Source organism: Pteropus medius, unplaced genomic scaffold, assembly GCF_902729225.1.
Source record: "Pteropus medius unplaced genomic scaffold, Ma_sr-lr_union100, whole genome shotgun sequence".
Classification (NCBI taxonomy): Eukaryota; Metazoa; Chordata; class Mammalia; order Chiroptera; family Pteropodidae; genus Pteropus; species Pteropus medius.
In genome coordinates, this window is record NW_024340849.1 from 14,715,955 (window position 1) to 14,726,881 (window position 10,927).

Consider the following 10,927-nt stretch of genomic DNA (forward strand, 5'->3'; position numbering starts at 1 on the left):
GGGCAGTAGACATGTTTCTACCTTAGAAATAAATTATTACATGAGGGTCTAGTTTTAAAATGTATTGTGATCTTGAAAGTTGAGCAATAAGAAAGCTAGAAATTTCTCCAGTGAGCAGCGATCTGCTTTCCATATGTACCATTTTTAAATGCTGATTACTCTTTGAGGATAACAGAAGCGTAATTTCAGAATATCATTAGGACATCTATTGAAGTCTTGACTGCACATATTTAGCGTACTCCCTGGGAATTATATTTTAAGGACATTTTTCTATTAAATCATTGCATATGGAAGAAACTTGATATAATAGCTGATATTTACTTGGGTTCTTAATCAGAACATTGAGGTGTGTGATTTTCATGATTATGATTTTCATTGCAATTAAGTTGATGTTTTGTAGACAGTGAAATTACCATCTACTCCAAAAGATTGCAAAATAGAATTTAACCTCAGAGCCAATGCAGGGAAAACTTGTTTCTGCAGGTGCATTTCTGAAACTTCACCATATAGCATAAAAAAAAAAAAAAGTGGCAGAAGGATCACAGTTCAGCAGTATGAACTGTAGAGCAGGCAGCTCCACGGTCTGGCGGGTGCGTGTGTGTGCATCGGATCGTTGGTGAAGCCTTTCACCTGGTCGCTCGTTTTCTGCAGGCATGCCGCCAGGATTGCAGGGCCAGAGTGTCTCGTCCGGCAGCTCCGAGATCAAATCCGACGACGAGGGCGATGAGAACCTGCAGGACACGAAATCTTCCGAGGACAAGAAATTAGATGACGACAAGAAGGATATCAAATCAATTACTAGGTCAAGATCTAGGTAACAGTATATAATACTGTCGCTTCATTTAATTCCTTTATTGGACTTTGATGAAGTGAACAGAGCAGGAAGAAACTACTCAGTTTTTTCCTGGCAGGTAAATCTACAGCTGAAAAGAAAATTAAAGGCCTGCTCTAGAGGTACTAATGTATCGTTTAAGATACCTGTACTCTAGTGAAGCCTGAAATGTCTTTGCATTTATGAATTTGGACCCAGTGCTAATTACACAGGGTAAAAACAATTTGTAGCTGATTCAAATGCAAATGGTTGTATTTTTAAGACTATTCTTATTCTACAAATTTGGTCGGCAGTGTTATTTCTTCAATATTTCTAAAAAGAGATCTTAGTGATATTGAAAACTCTCAATTGATGTATATACAACTGTAACATTTTTCTTTCCTTGAACCTGAGCACATATTGATTTTCCAGTGTTATCCTAAACATGTTGATAAATATGACAGCAATACCTAAATTGCTAATTATTTTTTTTCCTCCCGGATACTTCCTTCTACAGGAAATGCAACTTCAGGAAAATAGCTTCTGGTTGGTTTTCTTAAATACAGTATCTGATATCTTTAAATTAGAATCTGTCTCCTTGAACTTTAACTCTAGTTGGATATTCAGATGGTTTTTGAACACCATGACACCCATGTTCTTTGCATCGGTTTCCCTGGATTATTTTGATTTGCAAATTTAAAAAAAAAAAAAAAATTTGCCAAGACTACACCTCCCTTAATTTTAAAGGCTGTCATTCTCAAGGTGTTATAGATAGTGTCCTTTAGGAATTAAGAACATGCCACCTTTCCATATTGCCTTTGTAATTATTAAGATAAATTTTACTCTGCATCCTGCCACAAGTTCCAAAACTGCTAAAAGCTTCTAGCTTGTGCCTTTCCTCATCGCTGCAGTTTCCTGCCTCTGGGCCACGTTAGTGGGAAACCCTGAGGGGCAGGGCTTTCGCTCCTTTCCAGGGCTTCTCCTTAGTCCAGTCAGTCCTTGGTAACTTAAGTAGTGGCCATAACGTATGTATATCAGTGGGTCCTTTGAAGTTTCAGTACAACATTTCAACTTGCTGTTAAGAACCTTCTTATTTTAAACAGTCACTCTCGTGACATTTATTTATGTCTCGAAAACTAGACAGTTTTCTTTGCATCACCCATTCTAATTAGTTATTAGCCTGAATAACTTTGGAAAGCAAATTCCCATTTTCAGGCCCACTTTGTAAAAAGCATGGCCTATGTTTGATGCGTAAAAACATTACCCAAATTTTTACCTTCAGGAGGGGCTCAGCGGAAACTCAACTCTGTTCTCTTTTCACTTATGACTTCCTATTTGTGCAGTGGACATGAATTAATAGTTACCTTGATTTTTCTGCTGTCAGCACAGGTCATGGGTGAGGGAGAGAAAGATCAGAAAGGAAGTGAGGAAGATCGGATGGCAAAGGAGAGCCTTTTCCAATTGCTTCAGTTCAGTTGTGTGTTCACCAGCACGCGTCTACGGCACACAGACTCATCTAGAAGGGAGTTTAACCTGTGTGGAGATGGGCAAAGTCTTACTGCATCTTTCTTTGGTGTCTCCCACAAGGGTTCTTGGCTTACATAAGCCATCTTTATGTGCAACATGTGCTGCAACCCAAGAATATCACTTCCGTCTTTGATCGATTGGGGTCCCTCAACCATAGTTGATCCTTATCGCAATTTGGAAGTTACCCAGAGATTCTCCAAAGTGGAAGATTTGGAGCCCTATATTTTAAGCCCGCATTCATTAAGTGTATATTGCATTGACTGGGTAACTTCCCATGTGTCTTCTGGCTCTGAAATATTTTGATTACCATATTTATTCTGTGAACACTTCAGATTCATGGGATTTTAAAGTTGAGATCGACCTTCATGGTCCTTTAGATCAATGCTTGAATCTCTAGGTTAACAACCTTAGAGATGATTGTCTCCATATTGTCCCTTACAATGGAGAGCCTGTTACTTTTGGTGATGTTTATTTTTGATATTTCTCATACCCCAAAATTTCTTGCTCATATTAATTCCGACTATTCCACTCGGAGTTCTTCTTTCTGTTCCGCCTTCCTAAGACAAGACATCTCCCACGCTTCTCTTTTTTGCATAACCACCCATGAAAAATTCGAAGCCCTGATGCCATGAAACTTTCCTTGTGTGATATGCTTTCCAGATGGCTCATCATCCTATTTGCCCTTCATTCAAATGTTTCTAATTTCTCAGTGTGACACCCACAAACAAAAGTAATCTTGCCTTTCCAGACTCTACTGGGTCCAACAACGCCTTTGATATGAATCATACAATATCTCTTCTCACAATTAGAGATTAGCATTTTGGCTTCATTTCTGACTCACAAGGAGGTTGTGGTCATTCATAACCAACCAGTAGATGTTTGTTTGTTGTTTTGTTTTATTTCTTTTGCATACCGCATGTCAACTCGTGTTTCCCCAATCCCTTTTTGGGATCATAAGCATATATAATGTTAAAGGCCATGGAGATCATGGTTTTCTATCCTTTTAATTTAATACATAGAGAACACGAGACTCCGATACATTAAGTGGATTGACCGGGCCTTCAAAACAAGTTAATGAGGAAACCTGGATAAAGCCCCCGGTCTTCACTCCCATTGCTCTGGCATCTTCAATGTAGGACCTTCTTGTTAATCCCTTTAGCCGCATCATGTTAATTTTGACCTATCAAAATGTTTTTCCACTCACTTATTTTTCTCAAGTTTCAGATGTCACAGTATGAAAATTAAAAAAAAAAAAAAAGAATAAAAAGCAACTTCAGTCTAAAACTCTGAATTATGGTCATGCAGTGTAGCTTAGGCCTGAATTGACTGTGGCCTCATTTGCAGAGAGAGTAGTCATACTGATAAAAGCTTTGCTTCCCTTTTTTGTCTCCCTGTATTAGCATGGGTGCACTCTGTGCCCTAATTTAACCTCTCCTGTTTGGTTTGGGTCGAATGTCTAGGAAAAATTGAAGGTCTTGTATATGGACCATCACAGCCATCGAGAGCAGCCCCAAGTTCAAGTGGGTGTAAAATTCTGCCAAGGACAAGAGCTTGAGATGAAAACATTCTCTGAAAACTCTGGAAGAAAACAAAAGCAATTTAGATACCTTCTTTTTCCCCACACCATTAGAAAATGTCGCGTCCCTTTTGTCCCGCAGCAATAATGATGACGAGGACCTCACACCGGAGCAGAAGGCCGAGCGAGAGAAGGAGCGGAGGATGGCCAACAACGCTCGCGAACGCCTGCGGGTCCGCGACATCAACGAGGCTTTCAAGGAGCTCGGCCGCATGGTGCAGCTCCACCTTAAGAGTGACAAGCCCCAGACCAAGCTCCTGATCCTCCATCAGGCCGTGGCTGTCATCCTCAGCCTGGAGCAGCAGGTCCGAGGTCAGTGCAAGCCGGCCAGCCTCCTCGCAGAGCCCAGCCTCGTGCAGCTGGAGGGAGGAGTGATGGACTCACCTGCCTGGAGCAGGAGGAGATAGTAGACTATTAAGCATTGTTGAGAATACTTGTATCAATTGGAGACCACGTCTCAATCTATAAGGCAGCTTTCTTTTTCCTGTAATTAAGTTATAGGATTCTCTTATAACTAAGACAACATTGTGACACTTCCTTGTTGTTACTGTCAGTAATCAGAGCCTAGCATGTGCGCTTCACAAACTTTCTCATACTGTAGAGTGGCTCTGCAAATCCACCGTGCAGTTCAGCTCGCCTAGTGACTGAGTAAATCGGTCTCCGTAGTGCACGTTTCCTGACTGTCCCTTTGTTCTGTAACGTAAAACCTGAGAAAGGGGTCACCAGACACACAGAAGAATGCGTACTACCCTCTACCGAAGCCTTGGCGTTAACTAAAGGCTCTGTGCTTCACTCCTCCACAGAAAGAAATCTGAATCCGAAAGCCGCGTGTCTGAAAAGAAGGGAGGAAGAGAAGGTGTCCTCGGAGCCTCCGCCGCTGTCCTTGGCCGGCCCTCACCCCGGGATGGGAGACGCGTCGAATCACATGGGGCAGATGTAAAGGGGTGAGTGTGTTTGCAGCCTGAACTCCGCTCCCTGTACTCACAGCAAGCCGTCAGCCTAACAGTCGCGTTTTACCCACATTAACAGATTTTTTCCACTCAAAAAAAAAAAAAAGTTTAAAAATACATAAACTTCTGCGATGAATGTATTAACTAATTTTCCTCTCTTTTTTTTCTTCTCAGGTCCAAGTTGCCACATTGCTTCATTAATACAAGAGACCACTTCCTTAACAGCTGTATTATCTTAAACCCACATAAACACTTCTCCTTAACCCCCTTTTTTTGTAATATAAGACAAGTCTGAGTAGTTATGAATCGCAGACGCAAGAGGTTTCAGCATTCCCAATTATCAAAAAACCGAAAAACAAACAAAAAAAAAAAAGAAAGAAAAAAGTGCAACTTGAGGGATGACTCTTTAACATATCATTCAGAATGTGCAAAGCGGTGTGTGCAGGCTGAGACGCAGCCCGGAGACTGAATGGCAATCTTTCCACACTGTGGAACAATGCATTTGTGCCTAAACTTCTTTTGGAAAAAAAAAAATAATAATAATTAATTTGTAAGTCTGAAAAAAAAATATTTAATTTAAAAAAATTGTAAACTTGCAATAATGAAAAAAGTGTACTTCTGAAGAAAACTACATGAACGTTTTTGTTGGTATTCAAGTCAGCTAGTGTTTCTAGTTACTGGATATTGAATAAGGGAAGCTCGGCTGCCCTAGTAACAAAACCAGCAAACGTCCTGATGACAACGAAGTGATGACATTAGCCATTCCTTAGGGTAGGAGGAACAGATGGATCTTATAGACCTATGACAAATATATATATAAATATATATATAAATATATATTAAAAATTTAGTGACTATGGTAAGCTTTTGTTCATTTGTTTCAGACTTTTTTCTCCTGTAAAAAAATAGTACTGATTAACTTTTTTAAAAGAAAGATTTTACTGTAAATATGGATTTTTTTTTTTTGTCTTATTTCTGTCCCTTTTCCCTGGTTTGTTATCATAACCTGTAGTGCCAACTCTGCTACTAGAGGGGTAGTGCAGGACGAAATGCTGACCCTAATGTTGCTTTTCATTCATAAATAAGTAGAAAGTTATTTCTCCAGTCTTTTGGGAACACAGGACTTAAAAGTCACATCATGTGTAGATATTACAAGCAGCATTACCAAGACATGGCAAAAAGAGTTTGTCTGAATTGTAATGTTGCGTTTGTGACCCTATTCTGGGATTTTCAGAGGTACAAGGTTAGAATGCTACAATGTTACCACTGTGCCTTCCAATGTTTATATCATCGGAAACATAACATAATCAAAGTGGCTGTGATTTAACAAAATGATTAAAGTGTTACCTACATGTGTAGCCGAAGTAGTGTGCAGTGAGGCGTTTCTGAATACATGGTCAGATTTTTGGAAAAAAAAACAAAAACAAAAACAAAAAAAAACAAGTAAAGTTCAAAAACCATCAAATGAGAAAATTGCAAGTAGTGTGACAGAGCTGATTGATTTTGTTGCTTTCTTGATTTTTTTTTCAAAATGGGTTTACTAAGACGTAGATGACTTAACTGCCTCCTCCTTCGTCTGAAAAAATGCCAATATTCAATCATCATGCAGCATTATATCAAGCCTTATAAGTCCTAAAGCATTAAGTTGCACTTTCTTGAGGAGGGGTAGTGCAGTATTTCTCTGGCCAGTATGAATGAAGTTTATACTTAACATATTTGATAGAAACATAGATCAAGCTATGGCACAGCAACTCATCAGATAGCTAGCTTTGACGTCTGGGCACAATTGAACCAACTTCCATCGTGAATCTTTATAATGATTGACTTTGGTGTATAGTGCAGTAAACAAATAGTGCTCCTAGTTAAGTATTTGTCAGCATCCTTTTGTCTCTAACTCGTTTCTATTTTTACAGCCACACAATCTTGGCATGTATTAAGAAAAAAAAAAAATCCCTGTTCAAGTAGTTTTTCCACCTATCAGCACTGAGTAAATGCCATAAATCCATCGAAATGGTCTAAATGTTCCATCTGTTCTCCTGTTTTGCCAGTTATATAGTAATGAAATACATTTGTAAATTTTATGCAACAAATGGCAAACGTATCATTATTTTGAAATTGTGTATGTAAAAGTTATATTTTTACATGTAGACTTGTTATTATGTGTTTTAATACATTGTATTGGTTTTTGTTTTTTTTTAAACTGTGTGCTTTAAAAAAGTCTCATTTAAATGAAATAGTGAGCTACAAGAATCTGAATTTTATGTTCATTTCTGAAAATGTAAGAACAAATAAGATAGTTACCACGTGGTCATCTTTTACAAACCCATAAACATTTTGATTAGCTGTGTGTGTGTTGAAAACTGTAAATATGTTCAGTAGCGATAAAACTAAAATACTTTGATTTGTTGATAAGTTCCTAAAATGTGGAGGTGGATTAAAACCTTAGGAGAATAGCAGAAATCAAACTTCATGAAAAGTTATTCTGAGGCTTTCCTGTGAAATGTATGAACAAAGGGGTCAAAGAAGGGCATGGAAGACAATGTATACATACTCTCCCCTCCTCCTGCATAATGGAAACCACGTGTACTCGTTCCCTCAGTATGTAAAGATTTCCTTTTAGAGGTACATTCTGCACTCATTTTGTATAGTCTACCAAGGCGGGTATCCCTAGGAACAATATTATATAGGAAGCAGGTATACTTGGATCACATTCAGGATAAGTGTACAGAAGAAATTATGGTGTTTACTCTTTAGGGAACTGGAAATACTCCCTGCATAGATGTACATTTTAAGAATGGCACTTTTGATACACGATATCATACAGGTGCTTAATAGAGCTGATTTAAAGTTTTTCAAATCTGTAAACAAAGCAAAAAAAAAATTTAAATTGTAGTTATTTGATTATTTTTTAAATTGGTGCTTTATATTTTGTTCTCAAACAGAGTAAAAGCTGCAATTTATCGTTCACCAGCTTTGATGTATTCATTACTCGGTAATGTAATACCTCTATTGTTGAATTCCCTTTGGAAATAAGCGAAAAACTTCTAACAGCCACCAAAAGCTGCTCACTACTTTTTTGCTTGGTGGAGAAACATGATCTGCACCTATCCATATTAATTGGGTTGTATCCCCATTAAAAAAAAAAAAAAAAAAAAAAAAAAAAAGATGAAAGGGAATGTGGCCTTTTTAGTGTGTTTTTTCTTGTTGTTTTTGTAACTATCAAACCCAGGTAAGATATTGGTATCCTGCTCTGGATTTTCTAATGAAATTTAGCAGTTAGGATTAAAGTACCATACAAAAATGTCACAAGAGTCCGTACTACGCTATATTTAAGATGATAAATAAACTGGGTTTCTGTTTAAATGACCAACTTTAAAAGCAACTTGGAACCGTTGATCCACCTCCACATTCAAGTAATTTATGAATATGCAGAATAGGGATCTGTTCACCTAGAAATTTTTACCATTTGTCTTCTGTGTAGCTGCAAGGAACACTAATGTTTATACAACTGTCAGTCCACCCAGTAATGCAACTGGTTCTAATTCAGTCTTCCGATTCCTTTTTGTTTTTCGCTTTTTTCCTATTTCTTGATTTTCTTTCCTTGTGATCTTCATTTTGACGAGGGGTTGGGGGGTGGGGAGGGAGTTGAACCAAGACTTGGGGGTTGAGAAGATTTTCGTCTTGGATCCAACAGGCAGAATATGATCTGTGTCCAAAAGTGAACTTGAGTCAGGAATGAAACAATTTCAGCATAAACAAGCACAAAAATTTAGTCTGCTGGCTGACTGGAAACAAAAAAAAAAAAGTCAAGATGGAATATGACGAATTCCAACACAATGGGGCACCAAGGCCTTTAGGCCTCTCTTTTTATTTCGCTTTGGTTTTTGTTTGTTTTTCTTTAGAGACACGGTCTTTCTCATGGGACTTGGAGTGGGCTCATCCTTGTGCAGTGCTGGTTTTGCCATACTCATTTCAAGTATTATAGACATATGTAATGGTGAAAATATATGAACTGTGGCCTTTTTCATTCTTGTTACTTGTGATGCAATTAAGTGAAGATAAGAAAAAAAAAAAAGCAGAGATTTACCATGTATCAGTGCCTGGCTTTTTGTTATAAAGCTTTGTTTGTCTAGTGCTCTTTTTGCTATAAAATAGACTGTAGTACACCCTAGTAGGAAAAAAAAAAAACTAAATTTAAAAATAAAAAAATATATTTGGCTTATTTTTCGCAGGAGCAATCCTTTTATACCACAAATATTACAAAAAAAAAAATTGTCAGATTCTGAATATTTCTTCTTTGTAGATTTTTGGAATCATTATGAGTAAAAGTTTGTTACTTTATTTTACTATTTAAAAGATGTTATTTTACCATGTGTTACTGAGATGAAATTGTATGGTAGCTTTTTATGTTTGTTTTTTTCGTTTTGTTTTTTTTTTTGTTTTTGGTTTTTTTTTTTTGTTTTGTTTTGTTATTTTTTTTTTTTTTAGTTGTAGGTCGCAGCGGGGAAATTTTTTGCGACTGTACACATAGCTGCAGCATTAAAAACTAAAAAAAAATTGTTAAAAAAAGAAAAAAAGGGAAAACATTTCAAAAAAAAAAGATAAACAGTTACACCTTGTTTTCAATGTGTGGCTGAGTGCCTCGATTTTTTCATGTTTTTGGTGTATTTCTGATTTGTAGAAGTGTCCAAACAGGTTGTGTGCTGGAGTTCCTTCAAGACAAAAAAAAAAAAAAAAAAAAAACAAACCCAGCTTGGTCTAGGCCATTACCTGTTTCCCATCTGTAGTTAATCGATGAAGTCATGTACATGACCGTTCTGTAGCAATAAATGTGCCATTTTTATAAACTGTTTCTGACACTTGTTTCATTTCATTTTGCATTGTCCATATAGCTCTGATTATCTTTTGTAAGTAAAACCACATCTATATTTCATTTTCCAAGTGTTGGAGGTATTGACAGCTTAACAAACAAAACATACAAAAAAAATCACAAAAATTGAAAAGCAAAGCACATGATTGACCAAGGAAGAGATGCCCTTAATGAAAATGGAACGGGATGCATGCAAAACAAAAAGAAAACTGTCTAGAGGGTTAACTAATTGAAGGAATGTAATTAATGTGCATGTAATACCGAAGCTATGCATTCGAAGAGCTCTGAACTGTGCCAGTGTTTCTGGTTGTGCTGCAACTTGCTAACTCAAGTCAGCCTTAACTTTTGGGATCAGTTGGTCGACTGGCAGAACCTTCTCAGCTAGATCTTTTCAGTCAAAAATCTAAAATGATTTATTTTGTATCATTTTATTAAGAGCTGAATATTGTTAACCACAATTACTATTAAACTGTATTTATATTTTCTCAAACTATACCCACCCTGCTACTTCTGGTTGACTTTGTGGACTCTTAATCCAGATGTAAACAACCAGATGTTTTTTTTTCTAACTTGTACAGACTGATGCGTCACCTACTGTGGGAGGAAAAAAAATGTACAGATTAAAATTATTCAGTGTTATGTACTGTAAGTTAATATTTTTGTAGAATGAACATCGGTCTACTTTGCAAAGTGTGGAGGCTGTTTCAACATCGCATTGTAGAAATGCACAGTGATGTATGCAATGGGAAGGAAAGTAGTGAGCGCTTCATGACAATGTTCTAACTGAGGACGTGGCATTCGGGGGATGTCTCCATTATTGCTCTTGTATTCTTTCTAATGGGGTTTAGTGACTAGTTAACCTGAAAGAAAATGTTGTAACACCATTTGGTTCATGTGTGAAGTGCCCTCCATAGCCAAATGTTGAGATTTTTTTTCTTCTTCTTCTTCTTTGGTTGGAATGTTTGCAGATATTTACATTTTATGAAATTTCCAAAGATTTTGGTTGATAACCCTTTTTTCCTTCTAAATGATTTGAGATGTTCTTATGTTCTCACTGTGTGTTTTAAATATATACAAAAGAGCCACAAACATTTAGTCTTTTAGTATTATATTTGATCATATAACTGCTGCTAACGGGGAACTGAGCTTGGGCCCACTTCAGTGTCTCTCACATAGTCTATTAACACGTATTT

General features: G+C 37.1%; 1 protein-coding gene across 16 annotated transcripts in view; it reads left to right on the plus strand.

Moving 5' to 3' along the window:
* The window catches only part of TCF4 (transcription factor 4), a 338,925-nt gene extending 329,895 nt beyond the window's left edge, over window positions 1–9,030 (plus strand). For 11 of the 16 annotated variants that reach the window (XM_039841005.1, XM_039841055.1, XM_039840998.1 and 8 more), the window contains 4 exons: window positions 652–814; window positions 3,997–4,226; window positions 4,718–4,858; window positions 5,039–9,030. In XM_039841005.1, coding sequence (XP_039696939.1) covers window positions 652–814; window positions 3,997–4,226; window positions 4,718–4,854 — 530 coding nt within the window. In that variant the 3' untranslated portion in view covers window positions 4,855–4,858; window positions 5,039–9,030. The remainder of the gene's footprint in view (window positions 1–651; window positions 815–3,996; window positions 4,227–4,717; window positions 4,859–5,038) is intronic. The other 5 variants (XM_039841027.1, XM_039841044.1, XM_039841035.1 and 2 more) reach the window with 1 other exon arrangement.
* The last annotated feature ends 1,897 nt before the right edge of the window (window positions 9,031–10,927 follow it).